The 24,266-nt window shown below is 47.8% G+C and overlaps 2 protein-coding genes and 2 pseudogenes across 3 annotated transcripts; 3 read left to right on the top strand and 1 right to left on the bottom strand.

Annotated features, from left to right (window-relative positions):
- Nucleotides 1-6,807: 6,807 nt before the first annotated feature.
- Nucleotides 6,808-9,063, top strand: LOC125536203 (copper-transporting ATPase PAA1, chloroplastic). Of its 2 annotated transcripts, XM_048699380.2 has the most exons (4): nt 6,811-7,170; nt 7,309-7,362; nt 8,195-8,348; nt 8,757-9,063. In XM_048699380.2, exons 1-4 carry the CDS (start codon nt 6,931-6,933, stop codon nt 8,759-8,761), a joined length of 453 nt encoding a protein of 150 aa, XP_048555337.2. In that variant the 5' UTR covers nt 6,811-6,930; the 3' UTR covers nt 8,762-9,063. The 2 variants fall into 2 exon arrangements, with proteins under 2 accessions (XP_048555338.2, XP_048555337.2); XM_048699381.2 differs by lacking the exon at nt 7,309-7,362 and having other exon boundaries at nt 6,808-7,170.
- Nucleotides 9,064-12,752: 3,689 nt separating this feature from the next.
- On the top strand, nt 12,753-13,876 carry LOC147984224 (uncharacterized; annotated as a pseudogene).
- A 1,538-nt stretch (nt 13,877-15,414) lies between these two features.
- Nucleotides 15,415-16,009, top strand: LOC147984223 (uncharacterized). The gene is made up of 2 exons (XM_087539712.1): nt 15,415-15,435; nt 15,526-16,009. Exons 1-2 carry the CDS (start codon nt 15,415-15,417, stop codon nt 15,994-15,996), a joined length of 492 nt encoding a protein of 163 aa, XP_087395838.1. The 3' UTR covers nt 15,997-16,009.
- A 1,259-nt stretch (nt 16,010-17,268) lies between these two features.
- Nucleotides 17,269-18,601, bottom strand: LOC147984222 (uncharacterized; annotated as a pseudogene).
- Nucleotides 18,602-24,266: the final 5,665 nt, after the last annotated feature.

Here is a 24,266-nt window from a genome sequence, read left to right as displayed (position 1 = left end):
TAAGCAGAAAACAAAAAAGAAAAAAAAGAAACCCCCAAACCCCCGGGCCAACCGGCCCATCTGGCCCAGGCCGCCCCCACACTCCCCTTATCCCCCCGAAACCCTAACCCACAGCTAACCCCACGCACTCCCCCCTCTCCACTCTCCCCGATTCCCTTCTGGATCGGGGCAGCCACCGTGGCGCCCAGCGCCCTTTGCCTACCCTAGTGCTCCGCCATCGCCAGGCGCGCGCCGGCCCTCAACTCGCAGGTGACGACCTCATCCTCTCTGTTCTGGATCTGGGCGCCCCGAGCGCCCTGACGCCGTCGCCAACCACCGCCACCTCACCGACGCGGCCCGGCGCTGCCCCGCCGTCGCCCACCTCCACAACCTCCCTCTTGCGTGGATCCGGTCGGGGGCAATCGACGCCCCCGACGCCCTACACCGACGCGGGACCACCCCCGCCGGAGCCACCCCGCCACCTGCCGTCGTCGGCGCCGCCTCCCCGACTACGTCGCTCGTCCCCATCCTCCTCCTCGCCGGACACCATCGAGCCAAGCCGCCCTCTTCGCTACAACGAACGTGAGCATGCCTCGTGCTTCCTTTCTGCCCTCCTGTGGTGGCCGTGCCCCGCTCCTACCGCTGGTCGCCCCTGTCTCGCGTGTCGTCGCCTTCCGGACGCCTCCTCCGCCTGCGGCGTGCCGGCGCTCTGCCACTGGCTCGGTTGCGCCCGCAACCGCACCCGCTGGCGCCCAGCGCCCGTAGCCCCGTGCCCGCTTTGGCTCCCTTCGGGCCACTGACTGCTCGGGCCCAGCACCCTGGCCTTTAGAACAAAAAAAGAAAAAAAAATCAAAATCAAAATAATAAAATTAGTAAAATAAATAAATAATTAGTTGGTTAATCAATTGGTTAACTTAATTAAATTGGTTTAGTTAAACTAACTAATTAGTTAGCCTAATTAATGAAGTAATTAGTTAGGTGAGTCAATGACAAGGGGGCCCCACCCCCTGTTGACCAGTCAAGGGTTGACTGGTCAACCGGGACCCCCTGGCCCACCTGTCAGCCACTGGTACACTTCCGTGTACCCTGTGCTGGGTGCCCCTAGCAATTTAGTTTTTATTTTCGAATTAATAATAAATCCAGTAATTCCAAAAATCAATAAAACTTTAGAAAATCATATAAAATAAACTATAAGTTGGATGAAATTACTTTGTACATGAAAGTTGCTTAGAACAACGAGACAAATCCGAATACGCAACCCGTTCGTCAGCCACGCGTCCCTATCATAGCAAACCTGCAACATTTCACCTCCGGTTCATCTGTCTGAAAACGCGAAACCCCGGGGCTACTTTCCCGGATGTTTTCCCCCTTCGCCGGAATCACCTACTACTGCGTTACGACACACCTAGCACCGTTGTTTGCTTTGTCATGCATCGTCATGCATCTGTTTGAAATGAATTTACTGTTTCTCCCCCTCTTCTTCTCCGGTAGACCCCGAGACCGACGCGGATGCCCCTGAGTACGACTACATCGACGACGACCCCTCCTTCTTGCCAAAGCAAGCAGGCAAGCCCCCCCTTTGATCACCAGATATCGCCTACTCTTCTCTCTACTACTTGCATTAGAGTAGTGTAGCATGTTACTGCTTTCCGTTAATCCTATTCTGATGCATAGCATGTCATTGTTGCTACAACTGTTGATACCTTACCTGCAATCCTACATGCTTAGTATAGGTTGCTAGTACTTCATCAGTGGCCCTACATTCTTGTCAGTCTGCCATGCTATACTATCGGGGCGTGATCACGTCGGGTGTTGATCACGGGTAAATACATACATATATACATACTATACAGGTGGTGACTAAAGTCGGGTTGGCTCGTTGAGTACCCGCAAGTGATTCTGATGTGGGGGCTGAAGGGGCGGGTGGCTCCATCCAGGTAGTGGTGGGCCTGAGTTCCCGACGGCCCCCGACTGTTACTTTATGGCGGAGCGACAGGGCAGGTTGAGACCACCTAGGAGAGAGGTGGGCCTGGCCCTGGTCGGCGTTCGTGGTTACTTCACAATAACACGTTTAACGAGATCTGGGTATTTGATCTGAGTCTGGCTACTGGCCTATACGCACTAACCAACTACGCGGGGACAGTTATGGGCACTCGACGTCGTGGTATCAGCCGAAGCCTTCTTGACATCAGCGACTGAGCGGCGCGCGCAGAGTTGGACTGGAATGCCTGCTCTTGTATAAGGGAGGCTAGGTCTGCTCACCGGCCGCGTATGCAACGTGCGGGTGTGCAATGGGCGAAGGGCCCAGACCCCTGCGCCATAGGATTTAGACCGGCGTGCTGACCTCTCTGTTGAGCCTAGGTAGGGCTGCGACGTGTTGATCTTCCGAGTATGGGCATGACCTAGAAAAGTGTGTCCGGACAAAGGGGATCGAGCGTGTTGGGAAATGTGGTGCACCCCTGCAGGGAAGTTAATCTATTCGAATAGTCGTGATCTTCGGTAACATGACGACTTGGAGTTGTACCTTGACCTTATGACAACTAGAACCGGATACTTAATAAAACACACCCTTCCAAGTGCCAGATACAACCGGTGATCGCTCTCTCACAGGGCGACGAGGAGAGGATTGCCGGGTAGGATTATGCTACACGATGCTACTTGGTGAACTTACCCTCTACTCTCTTCTACATGCTGCAAGATGGAGGTGGCCAGAAGCGTAGTCTTCGACAGGACTAGCTATCCCCCTCTTATTCCGGCATTCTGCAGTTCAGTCCACATATGATACCCTTATTCCATTTGATACCAATGCATACATATGTAGTGTAGCTCCTTGCTTGCGAGTACTTTGGATGTCTACTCACGGTTGCTTTGCTCCCCCTTTTCCCCCTTTCTATACCCGATTGCTGCGACCAGACGATAAAGCCCAGGAGCTAGACGCCATCGTCGGTGATGACTCCTACTACACTGGAGGTGCCTACCTCTACGTGCAGCCCGCTGACGACGACCAGGAGTAGTTTAGGAGGATCCCAGGCAGGAGGCCTGCGCCTCTTTCGATTTGTATCCCAGTTTGTGCTAGCCTTCTTAAGGCAAACTTGTTTAACCTATGTATGTACTTAGATATTTGTTGCTTCCGTTGACTCGTCTATGATTGAGCTCTTGTATTCGAGCCTTCGAGGCCCCTGGCTTGTAATATGATGCTTGTATGACTTATTTTATTTGTAGAGTTGTGTTGTGATATCTTCCCGTGAGTCCCTGATCTTGATCGTACACGTTTGCGTGTATGATTAGTGTACGATTGAATCGGGGGCGTCACACCATGGCAGCGGGGTCCTAATAGAAACTAAGAGATATTAATGCCTCCTTTTAATAGAGAACCGGACCAAAGCATTAGCACTTAGTGAATACAAAACTCCTCAAACTACGGTAATCACCGGAGAATCCCAATTATTGTCACCTAGGGGTATGTGGATCATACTCGTAATAGGTGTCTACAACTTGCAAGATAGGATCAAGAACACAAATATATTCATGAAAACATAATAGGTTCAGATATGAAATCATGGCACTCGGACCCTAGTGACACACATTAAGCATAGCCAAGTCATAGCAACATCAATCTCAGAACATAGTGGATACTAGGGATCAAACCCTAACAAAACTAAGTCGATTACATGATAAATCTCATCCAACTCATCACCGTCTAGCAAGCCTACGATGGAATTACTCATGCACAGCGGTGAGCATCATGAAATTGGTGATGGAGGAAGGTTGGTGATGATGATGGCAACGAATCCCCCTCTCTGGAGCCTCGAACAGACTCCAGATCAGCCCTCCCGATGAAGAACGGGAGGCGGCGGCGGCGGTGGCTCCGTATCGTAAAACGCAATGAATCCTTCTTTATGTTTTTTCTCTTCGGATGTGAATATGTAGGGTTGGAGTTAGGGTCGGAGGAGGTCCAGGGGACCCACAAGGCAGGGGGTGTGCCCAGGGGGGTAGGGCGCGCCCTCCACCTTTGTGGTCTCCTAGTGGGTCCCCTCTGGTTGATTCTTTCGCCAGTATTTTTTATATATTCCAAAAAATATTCTCCGTAAATTTTCAGGTCAATCCGAGGACTTTTATTTCTACACAAAAATAACACCATGGCAATTCTGATGAAAACATCGTCAGCCCGGGTTAGTTCCATTTAAATCATGCAAATTAGAGTCCAAAACAAGGGCAAAAAGTTTGGAAAAGTAGATGCGATGGAGACTTATGAAGGCGCGATGGCTGGCGCGGAAGGATCAGCAGGACACGGGCGCGGCGGCAGGAGCTCGAGGCTAATGTCGACGAGCAGCCCAGGGCGGCAGCCCATCAGGTGTTTGAAGAAATGCTGGGATGGACATGCCCAAAATGCGTCTGCCCCGTGTTGGGCACACCGACTGACCCAAATGAAAAAGCAGATATAGATGTCCGTCAGCCGACCCAAACGGACAAAAAGCGAACAAAATCCGTGTCCATTTGAGTCACTGCGCTGCAGTTGCTCTTACTCCCCCACCATGGGAAGTCTTAGAGCATCTCTAGTCGCCCCCAACAGGCCCCCAGGGCGCCTTTTCACCGTCGGCGCCGAAAAAATGATCCAGCCCGCCCCTAGATCCTCGTTTTTTGCCGGTTTGGGCCGAAATTACAACCGACAAACCCAAGCCAAACCCAGCGCACCAGGGGTCGCCTGGGGGCACCGGCTTAAGCGAAAAGGCGCGTGGGCCCGCGCTGTCGGTGACACCGGCCAATTTTCCCGCTGTTTCCCCCCTTTCCCTCCATTTTCCATCACCAACCCCCTTCTCCCCCGTCGCTCCCGCCATTCTTCCCAGATCCGCCCGCCATGCCACCGAAGAAGTATGCGCCCCCTCGCCTAGCCACCAATTTCGCTCAGCCAAAGAAGAGGAAGCCGAGGGCGCCGATGCCAAGGCCCCGAGGCTTGACAAACGGCCAGTGGAAGGCCGACGTTGATCGTCGGGCGGTGGTCACCACCGATCAGCGGAACAGGCTCAACATGAAGAAGGTCGGGGACGCGGCGGTGGAGCAGGAGGAGGCATCTGACATGGGGATCACGAACCTTCCACCTCAACAGGCCGGCCAGTGCCCACAAGGCGCGTGGGGGAACCAACACAGTGTCGCGTCGCCAGCCAACTTCTCGCCTCCACTGTGGGGGTACGCGCCCTTGCTTGGGTACGTCGACGGCGACGCGCATGGCAGCTTCAACCCCAGCATCACCTTCCCGCATGGAGTGGCGCCGCACACGTCCCCCCGTCTTTAACCTCGACCAGTGCACTCCTTCCCCCGCGTTCACCGCCGGCCTCAACACCGAGTACAGCTACTCGCCGCCGACGTGCTTAGGATCGCCTACACCGTGGGCCCCTACCCTTCGCTCACGGCTCGGCGCCATAGTTCAACAGCACCGACGTCGACACGGATGAGATCATCACGAACAGCTCGGTCGACACCGCTTCATGCCCCGGGTTCCGCACGCAAGACAAAACGCTGGACACCGCCGTCGGCATGGAGGACAAGCACGACGATGTCGAGGAGGAGGTGGAGGAGGAAGAACCGGCGGAGCCAGCGCCCAAAGGGAGAAAGAAGAAGCGGGCGGCCAACGCCAGGCCAGGCGAGCCTCGCGTCAAGTGGACACCTAGGGAAGACGATTGCCTCGCCAAAGCATGGAAGACCGTCAGCATCGACCCGATCACCGGCGCGAATCAGAACCCGACACGTACTGGAGAAGGATTAAGACGGCGTTCGACAAGCGCAAGTTGGTCGACCCCTACTTCGCCAACATCCACATGGATCGCAGCGAGAAGGCCATGGCGAACCATTGGGCGACCATCCAGCATGCCTGCAACAAGTGGCATGGGATTCAAGAGGAGGTCATGGCTCGCCCGAAAAGCGGCACCAACTTCGAGCGTCAGGTATGGCCATCGCTCGTTGGCCCAGTTCTTCGCCGTGCACTTCGCCGACACTTGTTCTTTGACTGTGCAGATGGTTCGGATGTCCGACATGTTTCGCCTGGACAACAGGGACCAAGAGTTCAAGTTTCTTCATGTGTTCACCAAGATCGAGTCGTGCGAGAAATGGACAGAGTGCCGGCTTGCTCTCGCCAAGGCCAAGCACGGTGTCTACAACCCGGACGCGCCTGCCTCGGCGGCGGTAGAAGGGCGTCCTGATGGCAACAAAATAGGCAAGGTGGCGAGGGACACGGCACCCACTGCCGAATGGCTGCAACCGTCGATAGAACAGTGGTCGTCGACGCCAAGAGCAACGCCGCCAAGAGGGAGGAGAAATCTGAGGCGAGGTGTTCAGCAGTGATGACGAAGCAGGACGTCAAGCTCAACCTCCTCAGGACCAACGTCGCCCGAAGAAGAGGAACACCGACCTGGCGTTCCTGATGGGGGTAGACATGTCGACGATGGACGAGCAGGTGAAGGCGTGGTACCTGGTGGAGCGTGGCCTCATCTTGAACCAGATGTCGGGACCGGCGGCGACCACTGCCCCTACGCCCACGCCCGCGACTACGCCTACGCCAACGCCTACGCCAATGCCGAGCACTGAAGCTGTGCCCACAACGCCGACGCCGACACCGACCTCTCCCATCCCTGCGACAGAGGAGCCTGCCTTTTGAGTTCCATGTCTAAAAGAGAACTTTGAATTTTGTTGTGTTTGAGCGCCGAAACCTGGGGCGCAGCTGGAAACTCGATCCACCCAAGCCAAAAAAACCACCGGCGCAAACGCCCAAACCCCTTCGCCGGGTGCGCTGAGGGGCCAAACAGGTGGAGATGGCTCCTATATGCTGCTTAGGACTCCATGTCATCATCGCCGTGGCGGCCCTTCCGCTCAAACAGCGGAAATACTGTACGCACAGTGATCGGATAAGCTCTCCTATCTCTGGCAACGGGGGAGACGGAGAAATCAGAGCTGGCAATGGAGTCTACGCTAATCACGAGATTATCCCCCCTCCTCCCCTCTCCCTCCAAGTCCAGCCCCCTCTCCTCACCCCCCCTCGCCGGAGCGCGCCGCATCGCCTCCATTTCCTTCTCTTCCGTCAGCGTGTGTGGCGTCTTGCGTCCCCGCGGCGGCGTTACCTCGTCGGTCACCGCCGCAGCAGCGGCGCTCGGCGAGGCGGCAGAGCCCGGGTCTGAGGCCATATTGCTCAGTGTTCAGGTGCTCCTCTCGCCCCGACCACTAGTCTGAATTTCGAACATCCCGACTCTCCATTCTGTTATTATCTTCGATTTGCGCTAGAGGCCGAGAGGGTTAGGGCTCAGGCATGATGCGCTACTGTCTGGCTCTTACTTGCAGGGCATGATGTGCGACGGGTGCGCTGCGAGTGTGAAGCGGATTCTCGAGAGTCAAGTAGCCGTCTCTCTTTCACTTATTTACTACCGCAATTCTGCTTCATTTCCCTGGGGAAATCAGTTCTCCTGCATGGTTCGAATTTTATTTTTTTTATGTCTGATCAAACCAATGGGTAGTTCAGCACAATAGGACAGTGCTGAACTATGGTTAATCTTCTTTTGTTCATTGCAATAATTGATGCCTATGCTCATATAAATTTTACTGAAGAAAAAACGGGAATGGATGAAACTGAAACAAAAAGAAACACAACATCGAACTGAGTTTGTGCATAGAATGTAAGAGGAGCAATTCATTGATGAAGCTTAAGTAATAAACTAGAGGTTAGAGAATAGGGATTGCCCAGATAGGTGTCCTCTTTTGCCTGCCTTCAATCCGAGCATGACCTGAAACCATATGGGTCTTAAGTTTTCATCATAAAAGACCATAAAAGTTTTAGTTGCTAGTCTTTGTATATTTGAAATTTCTGCCAGTGGTTGAGGGGGACGCCTGATCAGAAAGTAATGAATTGATGGGAGAAAGAAATTATCTCTTCATTTTTGCAATGCATTTACAGATTAATTTCGATCATGGCAGCAATGACTGGGTAGAGAGGGCAGCTGCCCATATGCTGAAAGCAACCGCTGTCATCTTGCTGAGCAAGGAAATGTATGGTTGATGTGGCATTTTGGTAAAGCAATTATCTGTATACGGATGTTAACTATATTGACTTGTCTAGATGTTTTCTTCCTATCATTCCATATTCCTGAAACCCTTTCTGTTTCTACTATTTATTTATTTATTTGATCTTTTGCTGCTGCTCACCATGGGCCACTCTTAATCCCTTCTTCAGCCTGAGGTTACTTCTGCTACAGTTGATTATAAGGAAGCAAGGGCTGTCGTGTGGACAACTCCTGATGTCAAGGTGGCAGAAGATTGGCAGAAACAATGTGGAGAGAAACTTGCAAGTCATCTTGGTACTTGTGGATTTGAGTCTCGCCCACAAGGTAAACTAATTGCTCGAGTTATTGTGTGACCTGCTCCAGAAAATATGGAAGTCTAGAAGAAATAAAGATCTATTCCTTGTCTGCTTGTGAACTATCGTCCAGACACAGAAGCACGTCAAAATATTATCATGTGCATCTCATGTAAACATTTGGTCAGTAATGTACCAAATTGGTGCAGAAGTATCCTAATTCAGTACTACAGTAATGCAAATTCTGATAATCCTTACAGGAATGGACTATCACTAAATATAGGCTGTATACACATCAACCAGGACCAAACTCGCTATTGGGTGTCCTTGAGCATGTTCATATCAACATTGTTAATGCGCCATTATTTCTCCAGCTTTCTGAAATCGCAGTATCTACTATACTGTTATCAGCTGAACTAAAATTTAGTTTCTATCACAGGGTAAGGTGAAGCCTGATAAAGTCAACTCTGAGTCGTAACTGCTGCCGCAGATGAGCTATAAGCCCATGATGTTAACCAGCAGAGGGTACCTGATGCTCCATATTTGTGTGACTCAGTGTGAGCGTCTGTGAAAGTTGTCCTCTAGAGTTCTGGAAGTGAGATTATTATGTCATGTTCTTATCTCTAGTGTATAAGCAATGTAGCTTGCCTTGCTTGTGAACTTCAACTGGAACATTCCATCAAACAAATTGCAAGTGTCATTACTACTCCCTCCATTCACAAATATAAGATGTTTTTTTACATTTATCTGAATCTGATGTATATAGACAATTTTGGTGTGTTTGTTCATTAATTTCCGTCCGTATGTAGTCCATATTGAAATGTCAAAAATAGCTTACATTTGTGAACAGAGGGAGTATTAAGCCAATCAGTTTGACGAAATGTTGAATTCGTGGTATGTCCGGCTGAACTTAGAATGAAGTGTGTAACGTCATGAAGATATTACAATTGAAAATTTTGAGTTGCTTAGCAGACGGCATCATATTATTTGTTACTCTCTATAGTGTGTTTAATGGAAATGTAATCTTTTTTTACTTCAAAAGGTTGTATATGTTGTTGAGAAGTCATCATAGTGTGGCGATAAGAATTTGTGGGGCATGATTTCAGTCATAGTATAACTTCATCATCTCTTCGTTAATTTTATTGCAATTGGAGAGATATGTGCTTCTTCGGTCTGATCATGGGGAGAATTTTTCGCAAATTTACATGTCACAACATTATGTATATTGGTAAAGTTTCCAGAAAAATACAACTTCTTAGTTGAATGTTTTCATTCAAACCTTTTTTGTTAACAAATTCATGACAGCCTGTTTGTTAACATTTGGGATAGGGGAATGAGAGTTGCATAAAGGGGTTTGTGGAGGGATTAGACGCATCCAGGATGGAGCCCTGCGCATGAATTACCAGGTCCCTCGTGGGAAGGAAAAAATCAGTGTGAGTTGAGGGAGCCAACTCTCATTCCTTCAAAGAAAAGGCATCCTTTCCTTTCCTACTTCATTTCTAAGTGACATTGCCTCTAATCAATCAGTGGACTTTTAATCTTCTTAACTCTCAACTCATATTCACCATCAACTCTAGTAGATTTGCTAAAAGCTATATTTGAGGAAATTTTTGTTTTGCTTAGGGGATTAAGCGTCATCTAGCATATCCCCCACAACTCCTCAAGTATAACCATCTCCCTACCACCCCCCCCCTTACCACTTGTCTACAGCTTTCCTGCCCAACCCCGACACTACCATCGCTCGCCCCGCTAACGACAGACGTCGGACCTGAATCGCCGAAATGGATAGTCGCACCCTTGTCCACCCTCATCCAGGAGACCCACCATCGCCTGTGAATTTGGAGCCGCAAGGGCCAAAACGATGACACCAAGGGAACAATGTCTTTTGGTCACCGGCCGCTCCGCCGCCACCATCCTATCACTCTTGGCCCGTAGGCAAGCATGACCATCGGCCAATGTAGCAGACAACACGATTGCATTGGCGAAGAAGAAGGTTGTAGTCACCCCAACACCTCCCCATCCGCGTCCCCTAAAGTCGACGACTACTCCTCGGCCTCCTACAACCGAACGGCCCCTTCTCCACCCTGGTGGCTAAAGAGGAGACGGATTCAGGTGAGACAAGGAGTGAGGCCGACGTGCTCGAGGATATGCTCGCAAGGTAACTTTTTTTGTTGATTTGCAATTGCTCAATTGAATGATGCATGATTTGGTATTCATTGCTAGGTTTTTATTTGGTATTGTATTAAACAATTGAATGATGATGCGAACGATTTCATGGAACAATTGAATGCAAGCCACACACTCAGGCTCGAAGACATTGTAATGACCATGCCACATAGGTAAGTGATGGCAAGAAATGCCGAGATGGTGGAGGAGGTTGAGGAGGTGAATGGGTTGGGCACAAAACATTGAAGAGGAGGAGTAGGTTGTGCGACTACAGCACCAAGGAAGATAAAGCTTCGTGTGGAGCTCATATTAACATCTCTCTTGATGACACTGTCGGGGCGATAAAAAGGAGCGATTTTGGTGGAGTATCAAAGAGTACTACAATAGCAATGTGTTCGCCCCCTCCAACCGCACAATTGGGTTTATCACTCTCATCGTTGGAATGTGATCCAAGATCAATGCAAGACGTGTTTAGCTAGTCAACCTTGCGCCGCCAAGTGGCATCCCCAAGTATGAGTATGATCTCATCATACAACCTCTTAAAAAGTAAATGGACAAGAGAAATGCTCCAAAAGCATTTACTTTGCATCATTGCTACAATGAGCTTGTTGGAAATGATAAGTGGGGGAAGGAACTTTGAAACAACACCATGGAGGCAAAAGGCTCAACCCCCGAGTTAATGATGATGATGACTTTGTAGAGAACCATCCACTCCTCAAGTCCTGCTGGATGGAAATAAAAATGCAAAGCTGGCCAATAAGCATGGTGTTAGAGCATACAAGGAAGAGTTGATTGCGATGGTGGAGGTGAGAGGGTATTGGAGGCCGACCAAAAGGAAGAGAAGATGACTTTGTTTCACTGAGATGAATATGAGATAGGAGAATAAATTGAAGGCCAAGTTGGCGGCCAAGGAGAGAAATATGCACGTAGAAGAAAAAAAGACTCGAGATTGAGGAGCAAAGTCTTGCACTAGAGGTCGAGGAAAAAAAGAGAACAATTGGCGTTGAGGAGCGTAGGCTTGCATTGGACGTCGAGGAGCAAAGGAAACAAGAGGGTGGCCGAGGAACATGTCATCATGTGGATGTACGATAGCAATATGGACGATAAGTCAAGACAATATTGAGAGTTATCTCGTGGGGTCATCTTGGCTAAGTTTGATGATGGCAACAATGATGACAGGAGTGTGTGAGGTTGTTGTGAACTATGATGGCTTTTGGCCCACCATGTGTTTGATGGTTTTTGTTCCAAAAGCTATAATAATCTTTTGGCCCACCACATTTTGAAATCAGGAAAGGAATTTTGTTGGGGTTGCTCTAAAATTCCCATGAATGGAACACGTTGTGAAGGCTTGTGTGAGAATGTCAAAGTAAAAAATTAGGCAACATCCTCTTTCCCCGCCACTCTCCCGTCCCGATCCAATGACTCGTTCGACGGTGTTGCCGACAGGTGATGGCTATGAAAAGGTGCTCGGGCCTTCCTTGTGCATATTAGGGTAGTAGTAGTATTAGTTAGTCTTGGCTTCATGTCGTGGTCCGGCGATATGACGTGGGCATGCAAACCACTGGAGCTCTCGAGCAGGAGTAAATAGCATAAAACTACTAGTTTACAGGTTAGGGTTCCAAAAAACTACCAGTTTTTAAATTTTCTCAGAAAGCTACCAAACGCACGGTCCGCTGTTTCAAAAAACCCAAACCCGCGGTGACTAGCGATTTAACCGTTTTTCTGACGGATTGGGCCCATCTATCAGCCCACGTGGCCACGCGCGCTCACGGCGTGGCAGTTAACGGTCGTTAGCCGACGCGGTCCGGTCGGAACCAAAGTAGGCGGTCGGGCCACACACTCTCTCACTCCCCCTCCTCCCCCCTCCTCTCCCTCCAGTGACCTAGGTGGGCGATGGCGGCGGCGCAGCCAAATGTCGTCGGCGGTGAGCTATTGAGCCAAGGCGGCACCGGCCAGGAGGGCGGTGGACAGTCAGAGGTGGACAAATGGCTAGGTAGCTCGAGCTTCCCGGCGCAGCGGTCGCAGCAGCCATCACCGCCCGCGGCTCATGTGGATCCGGCGAGCTCAGATCCGGAAGTCCGCGCGGCCAGGGCAGTGGCGAAGCGCATCCACGCTGATCCAGCAGGCGGCCACCATTGGGCGTCGTCCTTTGGTGGAGTGAGGTAAACACTGGTCAATGTTTCTGGTTTGGGTCCTTTAGTTAAAATTTTTGGGTGCTTTAGTTCAAATTAGAACTAGAGATAGTAATTGTTTGTTCTTGGCATGCTACTGTATTTTATTGGTTAAGTCAGTGTAGAAGAAAGTGCATTTGGTTAGTTCATTTGGTCAGTGCATTCACTGTAATTAGAAGAAAGTTCAGTAATGTTCAGTGACTTAAAAAACGGTTGTTTGTCAATTTAATCCTACAGCTTAGATGAAGAGATTTGGGACTTGAGGCTACATTTCCAAGGAATAGATAATATGGAGAAAAAGTATTCAGTTTCCTCAGATATCAGTTATCTGACCATATTAGCATTGGTTGAGTTGGAGGGCTATGGCATGGATGCATTTCTGACATATGTAAAGGAAGAGGGAAAGGGGCTGGAGGGTGTGGAGGCCCTGGATAGTGAGGAGGCATTAGAGGAAATGCTTGACTTATTTGTTGATAATAAGGTACTGAACATCAGTGTCAGAAAAGCTACTGATCCAAGCCCAGCAGATGAGGAATAGATCCCCATTGATCATGTTGGTGATCCTGTTGTTTACAGAGTTTCACAAGAAGGTGTTTTGTACCCTGCCTCTAATGCTAGTTTGCCAGATTTAACCCTTGATGAGCCCTACATGAACACACAGCAAAGCAGCAATTTTAACAAAGGGAAAACAGTTGTGGAAGAAGAAGATGTAGAAGAAGAAGCAGATGAAGAAGAAGAAGATGTACCAGAGGAAGAAGATGAAGTTGAAGATGACAAATCATCTTCAGATTTTGAGTTCTTTAGGGGTGATTACAAATGGGAGAAAATTTCTTACAAAGCTTGGTGTAGGGGTGAAGATGAGGCTGGCACTGATACTGCAGAGCACTTTTGTGCAGCTAACTCAGAACCTTCTGAGTTTTGGGAGGAAGAACCAGTTGTTTCTGAAGATGAAGTAGTAGAGGATCCTGCTGTAACTACAAAAGCAGCCAAAAAGCTTAAGCCAGTTAGAAAACCTGGCCCAACTAGCAAGTCTCACAGTGAGCCTGAGCACATCAAGTTTGAAGATTATGTCCCTGAAGCTGATGAGTACTGTTTTCCAGGTGATTTTGGCATAAGTGATGAAGATGATGCACCAAGGCTGCCATCTGGAAGGAAGAGTAGGAAGAAGCAGAAGAAGGAGAGGATATGGTATGATCCATCAAGGCCTGATGCACATGAGTAGTTTGCAATGCATTTGTGCTTTGAAAATGTAGTTGAGTTCGGAGAAGCACTTAGAAATTTTCATGTGAGGACTCTTAGGAATTTTGAGTATCACAGAAATGATCCAACTAGGGTTATTGCTTGGTGCTCTGACAGAAAACATGGTTGTGAGTTTTACATAGTTGCCTCCAAGATAGCTCATGAGGCAACTTTCAGTATCAAGAAGATGAACCTGGATCACACTTGTGGAGCAAGTGGAGAGAACACAAAGGTGACAGTCAATTGGGTTGCTAAGGTTTGTGAGGATACAGTCAGATCCAACCCTGGAGCTGGTGTTGACACAATTATGTCATACACAAAGAAGAAGTTTGGTGTGCATGTGCCTAAAAGCTTGGCATATAGGGCAAGGAAGCAAGCAGCTGAGGTTGTGCAAGGAGATCACAAACTCCAGTATCACGGAATAAGGGACTACCTACAGTGTGTGCTAGATACTAACCCTGGCAGTAGGTGCATAGTAACAACACATGAGGACCCACTTAACCCAGCTCCTACCCCAAGGTTTCACTATATGTTTTACTGCTTGTTTGCATGCAAGGAGGGTTTTCTGAATGGATGCAGGCCATTTATAGGTAAGTATTCAGAAATTTATATGCTTTTTAAACATTGATGTACTTAGGCACTCATGTTATCATGTTAGCAGGTCTGGATGGTTGCTTCATCAAGCTAAGCACTGGTCAGCAGATATTGGCAGCTACAGGGAGGGATGGCAACAATAACATCTTCCCAATAGCTTTTGGTGTTGTTGATAAGGAAGAGATAGATAGTTGGACATGGTTTCTCACAAAGTTGAGAACAGTCATTGGAACTGGCAATAAGTTTGGCAAATACACAATTATGTCTGACAGGCAGAAGGTATTGTTCTGAACCTAGTCTTTACATTTGCCTTTACATTTGCCATGAGTAAAATGTTATTCAGTAGATGAGTAACACTTAAGATTACCTTACATTGAACAGGGATTGTTGAATGCAATAGATGATGTATTCCCTGACTCTCCACAAAGGTTTTGTCTTAGACATATTTATGCCAATTTCCAATCTGCTGGTTTCAGAGGAGAGGAACTTAAGAAACATTTAGATCAGGTTGCCTATTCCTTTACCAAACATGGACATGATTTAGGCATGGAGAATTTGAAAAAAGAAAGTTTAGAAGCTTGGCAGTGGTTGTCACAGATACCAGAGCATACCTGGGCTAGGTATAAAATGGACACTGTGTGCAAAACAGACCTGGTAGTAAACAACCTTAGTGAGGTGCCAGCTAAAAAGCACATAATATTCCCTGTGCCAGGTCCTGACCATTGGCCTCATACACCTGGTGATGATATTTCTCCACCTGTGTTTAGAGAAAAGAAAGGTAAAAAACAAACTGCCAGGAGGAAAGGCCTGTTTGAGGTGCCAGCTAAAAAGGATACTTCTAGGATTGGTACAGTGACATGCAGCAACTGCAAGAAGCAAGGGCACAGGATCAACAATTGTGGTGTCCCTTTGAAACCTAAGTTCCAGATGAGGCTGAACAAGCACCAGGTATGTCCATTCATTCCATTGTTACATTCATTGCATTGTTACATTCATTTCATTTGTAGGAAAATAGTTCTAACTAATATTGTTGTGTAGGAAAATAGAGCAAACTACTCTGAGGCTGGTTCTTCAATGGTTGCAACTGCACAAAGGCCACCAAGGGTACCTGTTGCCTCTGCACCTGCACCAACTCCTCCTCCAACAACAACTGAGTCAACACAGACAGCTTCTAGGTCAAGGAAGAGGGCAGCACCAGCTACAACAGCAGCACCACCACCTCTCAAGAAGAGCAGGACCAACACCTCTTCTGCAACAGTAGTACCACCTCCCAAGAAGAAGAAGACAACTATTTCTGGCAATGGATCAAGGTCTTCTCCAGCAAAGAACACCAGGTCATCAAGGTCTTCTCCAGCAAAGAACACCAGGTCAGCTGCTGCCAATAGAGCTGGCACTGGATCTTTCATTGCTCCTAGACAATCTGGTACAAGTGCTGTGCAGGATGGGTCAAAGAGGGTCAGGAAGCCATCTAATAGGCTGAAAGATTACTTTTATGCAAGTGGTAACTAGCTGAAGTTGTTGAACTCCAGGTGTTTGATACTGTTTGATTTGGTTTGTAATAACATTGCCTCACTAAGTACTTGATACTGCACTGTTTGATTTGGTTTGTAATATGGTACTGTATGTGTGGATGCTGCACTTGTTTGCAACTTCATTTCATCTGCAACTTTTATCTATATGTGGATTCAACACTTGATATACACCTTACAGATAGAAACATAGATAGAAAGATAGTCTCATAGATAGTCTCATAGATAGAAAGATATCTATCTGACCAAGTGCATTATATGGTACTGAGAGCACTGACCAAATGCATACATTTATTCAGAAACATCCACATGTTACATAGATAGATCTCTAGATAGATAGATAGTCTCATAGATTACATAGATAGATAGTCTCATAGATTACATCCAAGTCTCACAAAAACTACCAAAACTCTCTCTCAAATTGACTTACAGATAGAAAGATAGATAGCTAGATCAGTCATAGCGCTCAAAGAAACGGACCCACTTGGCCCTAGTTGCTGGATGAGGAGCCATGACTGCCCTAATCCTTGCCCACCTAATGATCTCCATGAATGATCTTCCCCTGCCTCCAGTGAAAACCAGCTCTAGTTCTTCATCATTGCACCTCTCCAGTACCTTGTTGGAGAGTCGGCGGTTGAACTCCTCTTGCTGCTCATCCTGGGCCGCCTCTAGGGCCCTCTGCCTGCGCCTCCTCCTCCTCCTCTGGGCATCTGCTGCTGTCCTAACCTCCACAGTCTCCCCCTCTTCCTCTGTGACATCTCCCATGTCAGGATCCATCTGTAGGGTTTCTTTTGGGTGGCGGCTGGTGGAGTCACTGGGAAAGGGTGGGGGTGGGGAGGGGTTTATATTGAGAGATGGATGGGGGGTTGGGTTTAGTAGGCCTAGGGTTGCATTTGGTCAGAGAGTAGTGGGCCACTAAGCCTAATTACCCACAGAAATAATATATGTACGCTAACAAATAACATATAAAAGATATAAGATCAAGTTGAACACTTAATAGCATAAAAGATCCACAACTTAGTAGCATAAGAGATCCATTTCCACTACTTAATAGCACAGGTGATCCATTACAACACTTAATACAATAGGTGATCCATTACAACTTAACAACATAGCAAATAAGGTTCTTACACTAGGTTAAACTTCACATTCCCCCAAAATGTACACCCATAATCACTTGAAGTCATGTCAGGCCACATCCTTATATAAAGGCCTTTGGATGTACTTACTTCACCAACATATCACAACAAGTTCAAGACTCAAGGATGGCCTTGATTTGCTCTAACTTCTCCTTGCTGCCATACCCTTCTTTTAGCAGCTCAGCAACAACAAGCTCAAGCTTTGCCTTCTCCTTCTTAAGAACATCTCTATAAACTTCAACATCCTTCATAGCCTTCCTAGTGTTCCTGATGATATCAGCTTGGCTCTGCAAAATGCACCTCTGCTCTTTTGCAAGTTTGAGATTTTCCATCTGCACCTCCAACATGGCTTTCTCCTCTAGCTCCTTCTTCTTCTTCTCAAGTTCTTCCTCCTCCACTTGTTTCTGGTACACCTGCTTGTCCACCCTACCATCCTGCCAATCAAACATCTTGGATACATCATCAACAAGCTTGGTGTACTCAATGCAAAGCTTGTCATTTTCAGTCCTGAGCTTGGCTAATTCCCTTTCATGCTAACTCTTAAGCCTGGCCAACTCCTTCTCAAACTTTTCCTTGTCATTTACCCTTCCAAAGTTCTGCTCATGGAACATCTCCCATAGCTTGCCCAAACAACTCTGAAGAACAGTTGGCCAAGGCCCATCAACCCACTCTACAACACCACAATTCACACCATTTTCCTGCATTTGTAAATGTGATAAGTTATTACAAAAGGACTAGTACCTTATTTCAATTCCATGATTAACTTGATAAACTTAAGATTTTCTAACTATTAATAACATAAATGAGATATGATAAGTTATTACAATGCCATGATTAAGTTTCCAAAGTGACAAAAATACATATGTGTCTGTCATATCAAACAAACTGCTGCATCATATCAAACATCACTGAACACCCATAGCAGAAAACTTAATTGGCATCTAACCTGGACTGGGCAGCCATAGAAACGCCTCCCTGTTACAGGCCCTTCAAAAGCAACACGCTTAATAGGCCTCAGTTGGTGCAGAATGCACTTGGGATGAGCAAGCTCAAGTTGGCCACAGAAAAGGGGCTCCACAGTGGTGTCTGGTTCCTCCTACAACCATAATAACCAACAAACACTGGTTTCAATCTGCACTCAATACCAGAATCAACTTGCACTGTTCATTAAATCCCCAAATCAGCATGAACCCTAACATTGTACAGAGATGAACTCTAGGTTACCTCAATCCTACAATCAAACCCCACCCTCACTAATCAAGAACAGTATCACACACACAACAACAACACTACACTAAGCAACATCCATGGCTGAAGCCTAAGCTACTAGCACCTAACCCTAACCCTAACCCTAGGTGGCAAAGAACTTACCATAAGTCCCATGTCCATGCTGACAACCTCGCACTCCTCCTCCGAGCTGGTTTCCTCGTCGTTCCAGGAAGGCATTGCGGCAAGAAGGTCGACGACCACCGGCCTCGAAGACGACGCACGGCGGCGAGCTCGTACTGGAGCAGGGGTCTGGGAGCAGGGGAGTGAGCGAGCACGAGAGAGTGAGCGAGCGTGTGATCCCGACCGACCGAGCGGGTATATTTACCCCAGTTCCGACCGGGCCGGTCGGCTAACGGCCGTCAACTGCCGCGCCGTGAGCGCGCGTGGCCACGTGGGCTGACAGATGGGCCCAGGCAGTCAGAAAAACGGTTAAATCGCTAGTCACCGCGGGTTTGGGTTTTTTGAAACAGCGGACCGCGTGTTTGGTAGCTTTCTAAGAAAAATTAAAAACTGGTAGTTTTTTGAAACCTTAGCCTGTAAATTAGTAGTTTTATGCTATTTACTCTCTCGAGTAGTGTCTAGTGGTGCCGGTTCTGGTCGTCTTCTTCCTTCCCCCATGGTGGGGGAGAGTGGAAGGTGCCGGATCTGGCAAGATCGCCTTGGATAAGCTTGTTCAGTGCGATGGTGTTCCCTGATCTGGAGGACATCCATCTGCTGCTGCTTGTTTTATCAGGCTACCATGATGGTGGACGAGGAGCAGGGTAGGCGCAGAAAACTGAAGCCTGCAAGTCAGGTTTGAGCTTATCAGAAGAGGTCTCTTTGGTGGAGCAACGATGCCCACAGATGGATGTCGGTCTTCGCAAGTGCTTTTGCTTCTTCTGGCTGAATGGTGGCTGACTCCATTCTTCCCGGCTTGCGTGCCTGATGGGAGGCAGTTCCAACAACAGTTTAAAGGCCATGACGAGCAAGTGATGCTTCCATGATGATTTCGTCGCGCCAGGTGGTTCGTCCCGGCGACGGCGAGGTTCAAATCGGGCAGCGGCTGTCAAGGACCCAATCACGTTTCTTGCTTTCAGCTCGAGGTCTTCCTTGTAGAAGTTAAGGACTTAGTTGTAATGTTTTTATTTGGGTCCTGTTTTTTTAACTGAGTACAATCGAAGCCATTCACATACACGAGCATACACTCACCCTTATGAATGCACGCATGCACACCCTACCCCTATGAGAACCTCCGAGAGACTGAGCCGGCACATCATCTTAAGATTTGACGAAGTTGCCACAAACTCCTTGACAGAAACGTCTCCTCTGACTGAACGCACATCACTGAATTAAATTCAGAAAAATGCGAGCACCAATGTCAAGTCTAGGACTTGAACTTTGGTGTACTAGGGATACAACTGTCCTGTTGCAATTTGTGCTTTGATGTTTATCCAATGAAGTCTGGGGCTTTTGGAACCCTCTTTCTGTTCAATAAAATGTACATGGAGAAAATCTGCTTTTTTGTAGGGGTATATCTAAGCTTTATTAATCATAGTCCACATGAAGTGGTATACAACAAGGATCATGGGGATGGATAAACCAAAGATGTCGCCCTTGATCAAGAGTGTTTCAAAACTTAGCTAACCTATCTGCATCAGTGTTTGATGCCCGACCTTCAAAAATAAACTTATATTTAATTAAACTAGCTCGCTGCTTAATCTCACTAGTGATACAAATACAACCATAAGTGCTACTAATCCCACTTTCAATGTCGTTCACCACCTGCTTAGAGTCGAGGCAATTATAACATTTTGAATCATCAAGTCTTCTGCCAGAGCCAAAACTTCTCTGCATGCCATCGCCTCGAGCATGGTTACAACGATGATTCCTCAGACAACCAGAAAGGAGCTAGGAAAGATTTTTTTTTGAGACAAACTGCAAAGCTTTATTAGATCGTCACAATGTTTACAGGGACGAAATCAAGTTCGTTGGGCTGGCCTAACCAAGCATGGCGGCAAGTCCCGAGAGATAAAGCGTGCTTTGCCAGTTTGTGAGCCTCGATATTCGAGCTCCTAAACTCATGAATAATATTACAAGTTTCAAAAGACGATTTATTGCATAATCTCCTGCACAATTGCACCGTAGCTCCCTTTATATTGCTGATGGATATCGTCGACGGCCACCTTGCAATCCGATGCCACATGGATCCTTCGGACGTAGAGATCATCGGATAAAGCCAGTGCCTCCCTGATAGCAAGTGTCTCCAGAATGCCGGGATCTGACAAGTTGGGGAAAACCACCACCGATGCTCCCATGAAAACACCATCTCGATCTCTGCAGACAGCTGCCACTACTCCAAGCGATCGTCCCACCGCTGCATCTACATTGAGTTTTACTAGCCCATCCGGAGGTGCCAACCAATGATTTGGGCGGCGTTGGGGCGGCCCCCTTCCGACCACTCCAGGCTGTTGTAATGATTTTAGTTTTGCTATGTGTGATGTAACAAAGCTGTTGATAGCAAAGGGTGTTTGGAAAATATCCTCATACATGGACTTTCTTCGTGAACTCCACAACGCCCATAGGGTGACCAAAAAAGCAAGGAAATCCTCTTGGTTGAGAGCTTCATACATTACGAACAACCACCTCTTTGGGTTTTCCTCTCTGCAAGTACTCAGTTTATCCAAAACAGCTTCCGTTGAGAGTGCCCAAGTGCTCCTCGAGACCGAGCAGTCCACCAAGGCATGTCGCCAAGTATCAACAGCCCCGCAAAGGCAACAAGCCCTGGAAGATGACATGTTTCTATGGTGGAGAAGTGCAGTTGTGGGAATAGAATTTCCAGCGAGCCTCCACAAGAAAATTTTCAGCTTGGAGGGAACCCTGATCCGCCAAAGATCAGTCCAGCCTTGGTCAGCACCCTGGGAGTCGGAGGAGCCCCCCTGCTCATACAGCCATGCCTCTCGGCCTAGCTTTGTCCGTTGAATCATCCGGTACGCTGAACGCACTGAAAAGATACCCTTTCGATCCTCTGACCAAGCCCAAAAGTCATCTATCTGTCTTGTGCAAAGAGGAATTTGTAAGATGGCCTCTGCGTCTATTGGTATAAACAACGAATGCACCAAGTTCTCGTTCCAGGTAGACGAGGTATGGTCGATCAGCTCAGCCACCTTCCTCGGTGGATCAAGGATCAAACAAGCAATGGGCCTTCTCGCATGTGATCTCGGCAACCAGTTGTCCTCCCAGATATTGGTTGATTCCCCATCTCCAATCCTACGCACCAAACCTTGAACCATAATGCCCCGGCCATCAAGAATGGCTCGCCAGATCTGCGAGGGGTGTGGTCCCAAGGTTGCACCGAAGATATCTGTATCAGGATGATAGACTGCTTTCAGGATCCTCGCGCTCAACGACAGGGGTTTTTGCAACATACGCCAGGACTGCCGAGCTAAGAGGGCCAACTTAAAGATCTCCATGTCTCGAAAACCAAGGCCTCCAATGTTCTTTGGTAATGTCATCACGTCCCAAGCCACCCAGCTAGGCTTCCGCTTTCCTTGTTTGCTCCCCCACCAGAATTGTCTGATTAGCGAAGTAACACTTTCGCATAGTCCCCGAGGGAGACGGAAGCATGCCATAGAGTATACTGGAATTGCTTGAGCAACCGCCTTGATTAGTACTTCTTTCCCTGCGGATGATAAGAGTTTTTCCATCCAACCTTTCACCTTTTCCCAAACACGATCCCGCAAGTACTTGAAAGTCCCATTCTTCGAGTGTCCGACCTCCGTTGGCATACCCAGGTACCTGTCACTGAGTGACTCATTTTGCACATTCAAAATATTCTTCATATCATCTCTAACCTGTTGCGGGCAGCCTTTGCTGAAAAAGATTGATGACTTATCGTGATTTATCCTCTGTCCGATGCCAAATAGTATGTGTCCAGTAGGTTTGATACCGCTACTGCCCCCTCATTCCCTGACTTAAAAAGCAGCAGGCTGTCATCGGCGAAAATAAGGTGGTTCACGGCGGGAGCCATAGGTGCCACCTTTAACCCTAAAATGTTTGATGACGAAGAACTGGTTTTCAGGAGGCACGAAAGGCCCTCCGCTGCAATTAAGAAAAGGTAAGGGGATATCGGATCTCCCTGCCTTATACCTCTGCTTGGTACAAACTGATCAAGCTTTTCTCCATTAAACAGTACTGAAAAGGAAACATACCGCACCATGCTCATGACAGTGTTTATCCAGGGGACGACAAACCCTAGCTTTCCCATTATGGCCTCCAAATAGTCCCACTCCAGCCTGTCATACGCTTTCATCATATCAAGCTTAAATAGCACAATAATTGTTAGCCTTCGCTTTACTGCGCTTCATGAAATGAAGACACTCATAAGCACTTATAATATTATCTGTTATGAGTCTGCCTGGGACGAAAGTCGACTGCTCCTCAGATATGATATCTGGTAGAATTTGCTTCAGCCTTTTTGCAATGACCTTGGATGCAATTTTGTATAGGACATTGCAGAGGCTAATAGGCCTAAATTGTGACAAGATGGAAGGGTTTGTTACCTTGGGAATCAGAACAAGGATGGTGTCGTTTATGCTCTCCGGAGTTTCTTCCCCTCTCACAATCCTCAAAACATCATATGTCACCTCTGCACCACATAACTCCCAGTGTCTTTGATAGAAGTGTGCCGGAAAACCGTCAAGACCAGGCGCCTTTGTTGGGAACATTTGAAACAAGGCTGCCTTAACCTCCTCATTTGAGTAGGGGGCACACAACATGTCATTCATCTCTGCCGACACTTTAGTTGGGACGCAATTTAAAACTCTCTCCAGATTGCTCACCCCCTCCGATGTATATAGAGTCTTATAGAAGTCATTTACCATCGCCTTCAACTCCTCCGGATCATCTGTAATTACCCCCAGCGAGTTTTGTAAAGCCTTGATCATATTCTTCTTTCGACGGATACTCGCCCTTAAGTGAAAAAATTTGGTGTTCCTATCACCCGATGTGAGCCACTCCACCCTTGATCTCTGCCTCCACATAATTTCCTCCCTGTGATATAGCTCCACAAGCTTCTCGTTGATTTTGAGCTCAACATGTGTTGGCGCAGTACGGCTTGCGTCTGACCTGAGCTGTTTGATCTCCTCGCAAACACTCCCGAAAAGTGTCTTTGTTCCATCGGCCCAAATCCTGTGACACCGCTGAGAGTTTGGCTCTGAGCTCTTCTACCCTGGTGGTGGCTCCGTGCGTTGCCCATGCCTCGGTAATCTTACTGCTCCAGGAATCATGGCCCTCCCACATGACCTCATATTTAAATGGGCTAGAACTCTGGCTTCTCCTCTGATCTGTGTTCGTTCTTGCTAATATCGGGCTGTGATCTGATGTGGCAGCCACCAGATGTGTTAGATCAGCCAAAGGAAAATGTGCGTGCCACTCAGCCGACACCAGGGCTCTGTCGAGGCGCACCCTCGTGAAAGTACCTCCAGTTACCTTCTTTTCAAAAGTCCATGGAATACCAAAATAGCCAATGTCCAGCAACATGCAAACATCAACGACATCTCGAAAGGCTTGTATCTGCGCACTGCTATGTTGCCTGACTCCCACATGCTCATCTGGATGTAACACTTCATTAAAATCACCCACGCAGAGCCATGAGAGACTGCTCAAAGTACTGATGTTTTTTAAAGTGTCCCATGTCTTGTACCTCAGGTGGGTTTGAGCTTCGTCGTATACTACAGTTAATCTACAAGGGTCATCGCCCGGTTCAAAGACCGAGCAATCAAGATGGTAATCAGAGTAACCCAAAATCTCAATATTTATTGCATTGTTCCAAAACAAACCGATACATCCACTTCTACCACGACCG

Source organism: Triticum urartu, chromosome 2A (genome assembly GCF_056163025.1).
Source record: "Triticum urartu cultivar PI428250 chromosome 2A, HENAU_Tu73, whole genome shotgun sequence".
In the NCBI taxonomy this organism is placed as follows: Eukaryota; Viridiplantae; Streptophyta; class Magnoliopsida; order Poales; family Poaceae; genus Triticum; species Triticum urartu.
The sequence above is the reverse complement of the archived record's forward strand: the minus strand, read 5'-3'. Positions and strand labels throughout refer to the sequence as shown.

Coding starts and splice junctions, on each gene's coding strand:
- LOC125536203 (XM_048699380.2), top strand. CDS start 6,931: ATGGAGTCTACGCTAATCACGAGATTATCCCCCCTCCTCCCCTCTCCC. Junction 7,171..7,308: donor CCATATTGCTCAGTGTTCAG/GTGCTCCTCTCG, acceptor TCTTACTTGCAG/GGCATGATGTGCGACGGGTG. Junction 7,363..8,194: donor AGCGGATTCTCGAGAGTCAA/GTAGCCGTCTCT, acceptor TCCCTTCTTCAG/CCTGAGGTTACTTCTGCTAC.
- LOC147984223 (XM_087539712.1), top strand. CDS start 15,415: ATGAGGCTGAACAAGCACCAG. Junction 15,436..15,525: donor TGAGGCTGAACAAGCACCAG/GTATGTCCATTC, acceptor ATTGTTGTGTAG/GAAAATAGAGCAAACTACTC.